The 13,062-nt window shown below is 36.5% G+C and overlaps 1 protein-coding gene across 8 annotated transcripts in view; it reads left to right on the top strand.

Annotated features, from left to right (window-relative positions):
* KLC1 (kinesin light chain 1) overlaps positions 1-13,062 on the top strand; it is a 46,376-nt gene that overhangs the window by 12,304 nt on the left and 21,010 nt on the right. For 7 of the 8 annotated variants that reach the window (XM_053944674.1, XM_053944675.1, XM_053944668.1 and 4 more), the window contains 5 exons: positions 4,636-4,897; positions 8,055-8,285; positions 10,290-10,368; positions 12,224-12,449; positions 12,967-13,054. In XM_053944674.1, the coding sequence (XP_053800649.1) occupies positions 4,637-4,897; positions 8,055-8,285; positions 10,290-10,368; positions 12,224-12,449; positions 12,967-13,054 (885 nt within the window). In that variant the 5' untranslated portion in view covers position 4,636. Of the gene's footprint in view, positions 1-1,272; positions 1,293-4,635; positions 4,898-8,054; positions 8,286-10,289; positions 10,369-12,223; positions 12,450-12,966; positions 13,055-13,062 lie in introns of those variants that run through there. The other variant, XM_053944676.1, reaches the window with a different exon arrangement.

Here is a 13,062-nt window from a genome sequence, read left to right as displayed (position 1 = left end):
CTCTGAGCAGGGAATTAATGACTTGTAATTTGCAGCTCATACAAAATTGAAACAAGTACATGGCAGATGTAGGATGCTGAACCTTGCTATTTAATTAGGAGGAACTAAGAGTGAAATTAGGGTTAAAAGCCTTGAATAGACTGATTATTGTTAGGAAACAGTGAACTGTTAGGTCCCTATTAGAGATACAAAAAGATCAAATTAGTTTAACTTTTCACTGTAACTTCGTGGAATTTGCAGTGCATGTAGGTGACAGAGCCCCTAGGTATGGCTTGAGCCAGTCTTGCAGCAGCTTTTACTGTTGGGAAGATGATTTACTCTTTTATATATGCAAGCACATTATTGTTTCATTTTCAGCTATGTTGCCTGTTAGCTGTACATTCAGAGAAAATGTTTAGGGAGAATGTCACTTGGCAAAGCAGTTTAGACTTGGGTGTTTTATAATTTATTTATTTAAAATTGTATTTTGCAACAATTGTCATCAGATGCGAAGTACATTAAAAATTTATCTTCCAAGCTTTTAGTACTTGAAACCCATTAAATAATAAAAATATCAATACAGAGAGGGGAAGTCTTTAGGGATTCATAACAAGGAAGAAAAATTAGAATGTTTTTATTTATTTGTTTTTAGGATCCATTCTAATCTTTACTCAAGGAAAAATAAATTGTGGGTTTTTAGAATGAAATTCTTCCTTGATAAGTTTTCTCATGCATAGAGGGATTCAGACATGTTTTGGCACAAGAATATTTTGATGTGATCTGCAGGAAAACGACTCTTCTTTAAAAGCAGCTGAGTAGGAAAAGCTCTGTAAGAGATCTTTAAATATGAGGTGGAGAGCTTAGTAGCTGGCTGTAATATGCACATGTCTGTGGAAGAATTTAGGCAGAAATCTGTGATGTCAGCATTACTAGTGTAGTTGGTTTGAAAGTTTTATGGATAACAAAATACTTAAACTGATTAAAGATAACAGCCACTTAAGTTGTCTGTATATGATGAGATTATCCCAGTGGCTTTGCTTTCTTTGGTTCAGACTCTTGCTATTCTCAGTCCATTTCTTTGTTTTGAGCTTATGTTACAAAATGTTGTGGAAACCTCTTTAGTAGAAGGTGTTGCAGGGCTTCTTATGTTGATCTGTCAAAATTAACTATTTTTTGTGTGTTTTAAGGCAGTGACTTGATTTTTCTAGAAGCTGGAAAGCATTAAGTGACTTTTGGACTTCAGCATAGTCAATATTATCACAAACAAAGGAGGAGGATAATATTCAAGATTGACACAGACACATACTTAATAGGTAAATTTCTTAAGCCAGCTAGTGAGTCTGTAACTCTGGCTGCATTACATATTTATTTCCTCATCCAAAATTCTGTTTTATAAACCTTTGTACATCTTTATTTTGTTTTCAGTTGTACACTGAGCTAAAAACTAGTATTTGAATCTAGAATTCCTGCCCAGATAAAATCTGCGGTGCAGTGGAGTGCAGGACAAAGCTTACAGGAGCTTGAGAAGCCTTTGCCTACATTTTTTTCTGTAGGGAAAATGTGTAGGAAGAAAGGGTTAACATTTTTTGAGAAGTGACAATAGAAAGGCTGGCTAGGTTTTGTCTCCTTTCCTCTGTATACATCCTGCATAGAAACTTCATTTGTTTGCTTCCTGTGTGGCATTTGCTGCCTCAGGATATTCAAATCTAATTTACAGAGTCACGGAATATGCTGAGTTGGAAGGGACTCACAGGGATCATTGAATCCAAGTCCTTGCCCTTTACAAAGCCATCCCCAGCTATATGATTATGTATTCAAATATGGTGAACAGGCAATGATCTTTTTTAAAATACATTTTTAAAAAATCATGAAAGGGCCATACCTTCACTTATTACCCTTAAAGGCTATTAGATATTTATTCATGAATTTTACTCCAACAAAGAGTCAGATTTGATAGCAGGACAAATTATATGTTTGTTATCCTCCTGTTTTCTAAATTATTATACCAACCACAATCTATAAAACTGAACACCAACGGACACCCCTCAAAACTTATCCCAAAAGATTTATTCCTTTCCTGTCAGCGGGAGAGATTGGGATTCTAACAGTGTTCACTAGAGGAGACTTGAGAATCCCTCTGGCAGGCTGCAAGGACCTCCATGTCAGTCTGTGTCTTGATGCAGCTTTTGGCTTGGCTCCAGCTCCAGTAGATCCCTTGTACTGGTAGTGCAGAGGCAGTGGAAGCTTTTAGCTACATTTGGGTTGGAATGAGGCAGCTAAAAAATCTGGCACACTGGACTGGGACAGGAGGAATGTATTCATAAAGCAGGTCTGCTGCTGGGATGGGTTAAGTGTGGTTTTGCCCCATCGTGTTTAAACCTGCTTTTCCTCTCTTCAAAAGTTGCTGTGTTGGCTGAGCCATCCTTAGTTGCAGCTTCAGTTTATTCAGCCAGTACAATGGGCCTGTTAATTTATCTGTTAATTGATGGGTGTTAATTTATCTGTATTCATAACTTAGAATTAATTTTGTTTCTACTGAAGTGTTTAAAATGTGTAATTTTTAAAATACAATATCTATGTGTGCATTACATATATGTATGCAAACATCTTTTCATTTTTGCTGTAAAATGACAGAATATTGAGGCATGCAGAAGGAATTGCTGCTGTCTATGTTCACATAAGATACACAAATAGTCACTTCATTAGATGTCTCTGCTTGTTTTACTTCCTTATAATCAAAGGTTCAGTTCTGTGCATTCAGGATGGAAATTGTTAACTGAGGCTGTGAAAGTGTGCCAAGGCTACTTAGGGTTGAGTTGTGTGCTGAAGTTAATATAATCCATAACAATTTCTTATATGACTGTGTGTTAGAAGCATTTATTTGCAAATTTGGTCCATGTTAAATTGCAGTTCATTTTCCTACACAACTTCAGAGAGTCTGTACTTTAAAACTGTCTTTTTAAGCATTCTGGGTCATAGATCTCAGGTTAGAAATGGGAAATGTATAAATATCATTCTCCTCATCAGGTCTTCATGGGTTAATTTCTTATGCCATGCTAGATTAGTTGCTTTATACAGATTTATATGTTTCATATTGATATATTTTTGAATATGAAGTTACTGTATTGAATCTGGGTAAAACCAAGTTCACGATTCCCCAAATTCTGTGTTTTCAGACAATAGATTATTACAAAAAAACCCTATTGTCATCTACTGCTTTTGTTTGGTAACAAATGACTATGCCTTTTGGGTATTGTATTACAGGAGATCATCACAGAGAGGGTAATTTGAGTACATATGAACAGAAAGAACAGCCTTTGATTTTTAATATAATACAAAAGCATAAGAGCACATCCTTTGGCTGTTGTCATGATGTGTATATATGCACCTTCTTACAGCAGTTTTAATCCAAGACTCAAGTGGTTCTATTTTTTTTTTTTTTTGCTTTCTCCTAAAAATAGACTAGTTTTTGTAGTACAAAGTTTTAATACAGTTTTAATTCATTTAAAATGTTAGTTTGTCAATGCTTACCCAGATGTCTTCACATAGATGGGATAATTTATTGCTTTTGAAAAATCTTTCCTATTTTATTCTAATTTATACTTCCTGGTTCACTCAAAGATTTAAATAACTGAGGTATAGAGGAGTAATTTCTCAAGTCTTTATTTTCATTATAGAACATTTTCTGGTGACATTTAAAAATGGTCAAATGGTTTGTGTGTCTTCTCTCTACATTTTTACATTTATAAGCTTGTTTCTCAGTTCAGTAACAGCATGTGTGATAATTAGAGTATGTGAGTTTCTAAACTTTTTTGAGTCTTCATTTGCATTTGGTGGACATGCTGACAAACATCCAAAAAATACTATCTTTAGTGTAATGCATTAGATACTGATAAAATAGCACAGTGGAATGATTCTTGCTGCAAGGGTTGTACTATACAAACTGTTTTTTCTGGCATGAGACAGGTGTTGCATCTTCATTAAACAGCTGCATCTAGACCTGTAGGCAATTGAATATCTATGTGTTAAGTGTAGAGTTAAAATAATGAATTAAAGTTGTCCTAGGGGGTAGTTGTGATGTTCAAAATACATAGTGGCAAGAGCTTTTGTAGTCCTTGGGACAGGATGAGGCTGGTGTTACCTTTTTACAGGAGAAAGATGACTTTTCTCATGACTGACTGATGAACTCTTTCAGAAGACTGGGTGATATTTCTTCAAATTCCTCAAGCTCCATTTTGTGTTTTTTTTTTTTTTTAGAGAACTACAGTGACATCTGCAAATAGCTATATTTATTGTAGTATGTGTTTTATACACCACCTCCTTTGCTTTCTCACAAATCAGAATCCTGGAGATGCAGCCCTGTTCCTCAGCAGTTGCTACAAATTCTAATGCCACGTCATAGTCTGTGCTTCATTATGTGTTGGTTTTTTGGTTTATCTATGAGTGTTAATATTAAATCTATGAGTGTTAATATTAAATCTGGAAATAGAAACTGGAAAACTTGAAACTGTTCAAACTCAGGACATGAAACATTGTAAAAGTTGTTCACAAATATAACTGAATTCTGAGTATACATTTCAGACTTTATTCACTTACAGACTTGTATACTTATTTTATTTTTCCTTTTGTATTAACTAGCATACTCTTCCATTTCAGAATGTATGAAAACATGTCCACAATGGTGTATTTAAAGGAAGAGAAGTTGGAGAAACTTACTCAAGATGAAATCATTGCCAAAACGAAGCAAGTGATTAATGGACTAGAGGCACTGAAGAATGAACACAATTCAATTTTACAGAGCTTACTTGAAACACTGAAATGTTTGAAGAAAGATGATGAAACTAATCTGGTTGAAGAAAAATCAAACATGATTCGAAAGTCACTGGAAATGCTGGAACTTGGCCTTAGTGAAGCACAGGTAAAGTTGTGGTAAAAATGAAGCATTTCAGACATTTCTCCCCAGATATTAGTAATATGTTGGGACATTTACATTATTCTTGGATATAATGGACAAAAGATGCTGTAATTAATAGAGGTAGTTACTGTACATCGTGCTGTGTTACAGAACTAATTATGGGGTTAGTGTTACAGCACTGAAACTCATGACTGGGCTCCACTTGACATCAGTGAGACAGTAACATTTTCTGTTTAGACTTTTCCACATCAGGCATTAGGCAGGTAATGTTCGAGCAGCTCAAGAACTGAGCCGTGGCATTTTAACTCTAAAAGATGGCACAAGCACACATATAGTAAATGTATTTGCTCCAGCCTTTGAGCTTTGGTGTAGCCTTAAATGCATGTTTATATTCCCTTGACTCAGATTTTTTTATAGTAGCACATGATGCTTTTAGAGCTTAAGAATCTCTAATGTTTATTTAACATTTTACTAAACCAAAATTGAAACTAAAAGCATTTTAAATTTTAAGACCTGAGTACAGAATCTGAACAACTTTGACTGATGCATTAAAGAGAGGACTCTGAGCTAATTTCTGTGGACTTAAGTCAATGAAGATAGCATCTGCAGAAGATAAGTGAAAAGTTGTATGTTTATTGGGTTGTCAGGACTATATTTACAGTACAGCTTTATGATATTTTGTACTAAGTCAAAAACCTAAAATGATGTGATATGACAGTCATCACTGTAAAATGGCAGAGTGTTTGCAAATGAGTTGAAAATGCCAATGAGTTAGTTCTACATTAAAAGGCTTTCTGTTGGTCTGTAGCTGCTCAGACTTCTCTTCTGGATTGAGCTATTATTGTGTGGTGATCTGGAAGTTGTGTGCATTGGATCATGGTGAATTGAGACTGAGGGAATGAAATGTGGGTTATCAGACAGGGGAATGTAGAAGGCCTGGACAAACTGTCAGACCTTAGTGTATACATTGTACACACTTTGATGCCTTGTATAGGAGGAAAGTGCTAGAAGATACACGGAGTAAAATTGCAATAGTTGAGTTACCTTTAATGGTTGTTTGTAGAAGATGTGCAAGTGAATGAGTAACTTGTATGTAGTATTAGGACTCTGAGAAGCCAGTTCTGATTCTTGACTCTGTCAGGAGCCTCAGTTGCAGATGTTCCTGCCTTGTTTGCCTCCCATAGTACTTTGTGAACTGTAGTGGTGAGGAGCCAAAAAAGTCTGCATTTGCTGCCTTTGTTAGGAAGCCAATTACACTTCAAACTGCTGCTCTCAGACCTGATAAGGTTGCTCTTCCTGAATGCTTCGAGTTGTAACAGTGTAGTTTTGGGGTTTTTTTTTAATTTTTAAATTTAAGATACAGAAATAGATTTTTTTTTTGTGTTATGCATGTAGGTCTGGTGATGTGTTATTTCCATGAAAATGAAAATAAGTTTGCTGAAGAAGTAATCAGACTTTTCTTTTAGTTAATTCTAGTGAGTAAGACTACAAAATATTTTAGTTTGCCGTTGTAGCTTCTTCAGTGTTTGAATATGTTGACCCTATTATCACAATTTTCCTAAATAAGCTTTCTCATTATATAAATGCCACTGTTTGAATTGACCAAGTAATTAAAAATATGTAAATAGGTAGGTGCTGAAGTCTGGAGTTTTGGACTGGTATTAGGAAATTATACCTGGAGTTTTCCTTACCTTTATAGGAAAAATTAGTTTCTAAATATTCTAATGACTATTTTGACACCTGAAATTTCAGCTAAGGATACCATCTGTTTCCCATGAAATACTTAATTTAAAGCCACTTAAAGATAACTTTGTTTTTAAAAAAAAACATGAACTTGAGAAGATGAAATACTGGTAATTTGGGGATGTCTAACAGATCTGAAAGATTTGTACTCTCACCAGTGGTCCATTCTTGCAAGGTGGGCATTTTGGGACTGCTGCCAGCTGTCCTACATGTGTCAGTGGGAGATTGCATAAACAGTGAAGGGAGAATATCTTCTGCTGGTAGTGTTTGGCTTTCACTTAATAAGCTCCTTTTTCATTTAACTTTGCTCAGCAAAAAAAAAAAAAAAAACCCAGTCCAAGTAAGCTGCTTTTATGGGTGTTCTATTTTTTGCCATTAATGTGACTGTGTTTGAAAGTCTGCACTCTCAAGCTTATGGTTAGTAGCATAAAGTGCATCTATAAACTGTGTGTTAAGTTGCACATGCAGATCTCAGTCGAATAAATATCCCTTTGAAGTGTTACCATTATGCTGAGGTGTTCATCTTTTGGAGCTATAAGCATGTGTACAAATCCCTTTTTTGTCTGGAAGGTGCTAAATTAGAACTCTGTGTTAGTTCTTAGGTTATTTTTGTGATTCTGCAAGTTGAAAGTATTACTGCTCTATATTATGTTAATGGAACAAAGATTTCCAGTTCAGTAATCTAGTTCTAACTTTTCATGTATTTTAAGATTATATTTAATGTTCAGGGAATTCTGAAACAATTTTAACTTCTGATAGCGTCATGGAAAACAATTATTTAGTAAAGAGCTCCCCTAGGTTGGGACCCCAGCAAGGGAAGGACATGGACCTGTTGGAGCAAGTCCAGAGGAGGCACATGATGACAGTGAGGGGGCTGCAGCACCTCTGCTCTGGAGACAGGCTGAGAGAGGTGGAGAAGAGAAGGCTGCAGGGAAATCTTAGAGCCCCTTCCAGAGCTAGAAGGGGTTACAAGAGAGCTGAAGAGGGACTTTCAAAGGTCATGTAGTAAAAGGACAAGGCAGAATGGCTTCAAACTGAAAGAAAGTAGGTTTAGATTGGATTTAGGAAGAAATTCTTCCCTGTGAGGGTGGGAGGTAGTGGAACATGTGCCCTGTCCCTGGCAGTGTTCACAAGGCCAGGTTGGATGGGGCTTTGAGCAACCTGGTCTAGTGGAAAGGTGCCCCTGCCCATGGCAGGGGGCTGGAAAGAGATGATCTTAGGGGTCCCTTCCAACCCAAATCATTATAAATGGTAAAAAGGTTTAGAGGAAAATGAGAACTATATCTAAAAAGAAGAGGAATGGGAATGTTTACCAGATTTCACAGCTGACATAGGTTTAAATAATGAAAGCCTTGTATGTTATGAACAGGACTGCGTTCTAGGGGAGGTATGTCATGTGACACATTCTGCTTTTCAGGTAATGATGGCCTTGTCAAATCACTTAAATGCAGTGGAATCAGAGAAGCAGAAATTGCGGGCTCAGGTTCGCCGGCTATGCCAGGAGAATCAGTGGCTGCGGGATGAACTCGCCAATACACAGCAGAAACTACAGAAAAGTGAGCAGTCTGTGGCTCAGCTGGAGGAGGAAAAGAAACATCTAGAATTCATGAATCAATTAAAAAAATACGACGATGATATTTCACCATCAGTAAGTACCTCCATAGTAAAACAGTAAAAGCACCTTACATTTACATGTGTTGTAATCTGCCTGTTTAACAAGAAATAACAGATACATTTTATTTGTCCGTTAGATATATTTGTCATGAAAATACTACCTTCTACTAGTGTCACATAGTTTGCAGAATGATTCTGAGAGCTCATTCTTATTTTAAGAGAGTATGTATTTTACTGTCTGCAGATAATAAAATACATGAGGAACAGAATTGATAAATACTCACTTAGTAGCTTAAAAATGTGAAGAACTGGACTAAAGCAAAAATATCACTTCTATAAACTCAGCAGTTAAAATAAGTGAGAAATCTAAGCTGTGAGACATTTTAAATACCTAGAGGACTTAGCTTATTTTGACTGCAGGAAAAATACTTAATTTTTGTCTTGTGAAATCACTGTATAGCTTTTGTATTTGTTGAGAATTTACACAAGGGTAAGATGTTATTGAATCTCCTTTCAGGACCATCTACTGTGATCATCTGCCTGTATACAAGCCCATTGTGTTACGTATTCTTAGGTTCAGAGAGAAAATGGACACAACCTTAATTTACAGAAGGAACTTGCTACTTAAAAAGACTTCTGATTTATTTGCCTTTCATTTTATAATTTAATTTTGCTTCCTTAGGTTAGGTGGCACTGTAGAGAAGGATCTAATTTTGAGTCTTCAGATCTTCTCAGTGGTCTTGGAAAGTGCAGTTTTTCATAACTAATTATTTCAGCAATTTTAATGGTTGAAAATGGGTGTGATTTAGTCATGCTTAACTGACTGCTTGACTAATTCTTTTTAACATATTGTATGTGGTGAGAGTGGTTTTGGTCAGTTGCACCTGGAATTTTCAGTGCTGTTCTATGACTTGGTATTTGTAGATGGATTTGCCAGTGAAGCCTGTTCAGAAAAGGGGCAGAGGAGGGAATATTGGGCTTGTGATGTGCTGTATTGTCAGACTGTACTCTGCAGATTAATTAAATTGCTCCATTATTTGAAGTTTAATAACAAATAGAGTCAAAGTAAGCCAAGCATCTCTTATAGTTTTACTAACCATATGGACAGTCTCTGTTTCTAGCCTTTGAAATAGTTAGTTGTATAGGCTCAGTATGAGGTTGGAATCAACATTTAAAATTATGAATGTCTCATCTGAGATGTAGTCCCATCAATTTGCTGGTTTTACAGTGCCCTTGCTCTGCCATCATTGAATTTGAATGCCAGCAGCAGCAGTTGGCTTTTTGGAGCAGTTGGAAAAAGTTGTTGAATGGAGAGCCAGAAAAGTAAGAACATGTTCTGGCTCTTGAGTTTTCTCTTTACTGAGCTCATGATTTCTAGGAACTTCAACTATTTGTATTTTGCAGGCTCAACATTTAGGCAACAGGACTAAGAGATGGTCTGTCTCTTTGTTTTACATTTGAAATGATCTTTGGATGCTTAAAATAATTTTTAAGTGATGGATTGTGTAGAAATTAATATGGTTCCAGATGGAAACTATTGGAAATGAGCTTCCTTTCAAGTGTTCTTGTTTTGGGTTTTTATTTTTTTTTTTTGTTTTTGAACCTTCCAGATTATAATTGCAAGATCTTATTATTTGTACAGAAGTTGAGTACTCAGAAATTGAGATCTCTATTCCTCTCCCTTACCCAACTATAACTGTGTATGACTAAAACAGGTACCATGGACAGTGCTTACTCTTCTGTAGGTACTTTCATGAGACCTAGTGCTTTTGTGAGAATGGCAAATGTGTTCTTGTGTGCTTAAACTGAGACTGAAATCTAGGAGACCTCATTTCTATTCCTGGCCTTTCTGAAGGTTTCCTGTATTGTTTTGGCACAGAGTGTGTAAATACATGAAAATACAAGACTTATAAAACTTCAGTGAGAAATGTTGTTATTGTTAATTCTGAATGTGGGGTTTTCCTTTAACATTGCTGATTAACTGGACTGTCCTCTTATGCCTTAGATTTAATTTGTTGGGTTTGGGGTTGTTCTGTAGGAGGATAAAGATACGGATTCCACCAAAGAGCCTTTGGATGATCTATTTCCCAATGATGAAGATGACCAAGGACAAGGAAGTAAGTGTACTTCAGATTACATTGTTGGTGTGTTTCTGCAGTGCAGAATATAAAGATGCACTTTACAAAAATGTGTCCATGCTTGGGGATCTCTGCAACACAGCTGGGGTGGTGAATGCCTCTGCTAGAATAAGGAATCCAGTCATTGATATACATTCTGTACATTGCTATGTACAGAACTGGGGCCTAGGTTTTTTAAGAGTTTACTAGCTGCTGTGAAGTTCAGACTGATTTAAATTCAGAATTTCTCCCATTATCCTTCTTTGGGGCCTCAGAATGGTTAGTTGCAAGTGACTGAGGCAGATTCTGACCAGATAGTGAATTCTGTTAATGACCTTTTTAATTATCTGATTTGAGATTTTTGTGGCAGGTTTCAGTATGAAATCTTTTTCATATAGTCTTCTGTCCTTTGCTAAGGTTGTCTGCATTAGTTTTAATACTAATTGTGGAAGCATTGTTTGTCTTCAGGTGAGCAGGAGTGAGGAATATGCTGTGGAACTTGAGGTAGATGTTTGGTAGTGTGATTGAAAAAAGCTTTTGGTAGATAAGTAAGCTCTGCCTAGTGGGATGTGTTTTTTGTATGTTTGTAAACATAGAGCATGTTGATGTTGTGGAGTCAGTGCAGTGTGGTGGGAGCAGAATGGTTCTTACCGGACAAATGACTTGAGGGAAAATGTCTGAAGGGACCTACCTTTGCAATCAGCAGTTTCAGATTTCCTTTATGGGCATGCATACAAGGTACACTGCATTCTTGTCAGCATAGTGAAGCTATCCACAGCCAGCACTGAAGGGAAGGCTTGAAGAGTTTGCAGTGGGTCAGTGTTGATCATGAGCTCCTTCCTAGCTCATCCTTGCTTCCCTAGAATTTTGTAGTAGGAAGGTTGAGAGGCAAAGCTTCCTTACTTTGCTTTACCAAAGACAAACTTGACATGTCATTGATTTCTCTGACCATCCAAAAAATGCTGAAATTCTTCAGTGCTTTGGCAGGCAGTGACAGGATAGACTTGGACTTGTGTGATCCCACTGACATAAAAATGCTTCCACTTTCTGTGAGAGAAATTTTTGCTTAATAGAAAGGAGAGAATAAAGTCAGGCTCAGAGAATGATAAACTTGTTCTCTAGAGTTTAATGAAAATGAGCAAGACAGAATAGTCTAAATCTTGGAAATTGGTCAGGTGAAGAGAAAAGGAGCAGTACATTTTTGGAGGCAGTGGGAGAGTGAGGGTTGCAACAACCAAAGGTTAGGAGCTACTGGAAAATAAGTAGCTAAGCTTAAGGGTTAGTGAGTGAAACTTAAAGGTTGGCTTTGACTCAGGGCTTTTTGTCTTGCAGCTGTTATTTCTGGCATCCAAGGTGTTTCAGTCTTTTATGTGCTAACCTTGAATGTTCCTTGGCAAACAAAGGGAAACAAAAAAAAATTGTATGTTTAGAGAAGAAGAATAAGGGAAAAAGCTTTTCTGCAGGTATTCAGCTTATGAATGTTAGTGTTCCTTTCCATATGAAAACAGCAATATTTGTAAATGCAAAATTATTATATAATCTTGAGAACGGTTTGCTGAGCCAAAATGGTTTCCTGCTTTCTTTGTTAGTTTATTACATTTAGCCCTTTGAGCTATGAGAATTGTAAAAATAATCGTAATACAATACTGGACAGGATATGAAGACTAAAACAGTCATACTTCCACTGTCACTGTTGAAAACAGCCTGACTGCTGTGAAGTATGTTCTAATGCTAATTCTGTGTATTGAAGAAATAAAATTCAGTTAGTCTCATTTTGTGCCACTGAGCACTCATGTGAGATGTTTTATTTAGAGTCATCTTTTATACACATTGAAATTTTTTGGATTTTTTTCAGTTCAACAGCAGCACAGCAGTGCAGCAGCTGCTGCCCAACAAGGTGGCTATGAAATTCCAGCAAGATTACGGACCCTACATAATCTTGTTATCCAGTATGCTTCCCAGGGTAGATATGAGGTTGCTGTACCTCTCTGTAAACAAGCTCTTGAAGATCTGGAGAAGACTTCGGGTCATGACCATCCTGATGTTGCCACTATGTTGAACATACTTGCTTTGGTGTACAGGTTTGTATACTGACATAGATAAATACCAGTGAAATAGAAACTTAGTATTTGGCTCCAACCTTTTAACGTTCACACTAGGATTTTTTTCCCTGTTCTATTTTCCTTTTAAAATTATTATTAGAACCCTCAAGAAGTTCCTAAAATATTTGTATGTCTCCTTAGTCTTAAAAGTCAAACAAGTTGTTGTATTTTTGCCTATACCTTTGCTTTGGGAATGAAGCTGGTTTTGATACTTGGGTTTTTTTGTCTACTGAGGGGGCATGTCTTGATTATGCACTTCAGGGTAATCTAGGGGTAGAAATTGGACATCACTGTAGAAATAGTACATGCTCAGTACAGTCCTCAACTGCTAAACTGTTTACAGTTACAGGCTTCAGGGTTCTGCTTCCTAATTTATGAATATATTCTCAATTATTCTTTTGTAGTAGCATCTTTAGGTCAATAGTGAACTCAGCTTAATATTTATGATTTTTCATTCCTGAATCCCCAGTGTTAATTACATCTCTTTACAATTCAGAGACCAGAACAAATACAAAGATGCAGCAAATCTCCTGAATGATGCCTTGGCCATCCGTGAAAAGACTTTGGGCAAAGATCATCCAGCGGTTTGTAT

Source organism: Vidua chalybeata, chromosome 6 (genome assembly GCF_026979565.1).
Source record: "Vidua chalybeata isolate OUT-0048 chromosome 6, bVidCha1 merged haplotype, whole genome shotgun sequence".
NCBI classification, from domain to species: Eukaryota; Metazoa; Chordata; class Aves; order Passeriformes; family Viduidae; genus Vidua; species Vidua chalybeata.
Note: the sequence above shows the minus strand (reverse complement) of the source record. Positions and strands in the feature narration are given on the sequence as shown.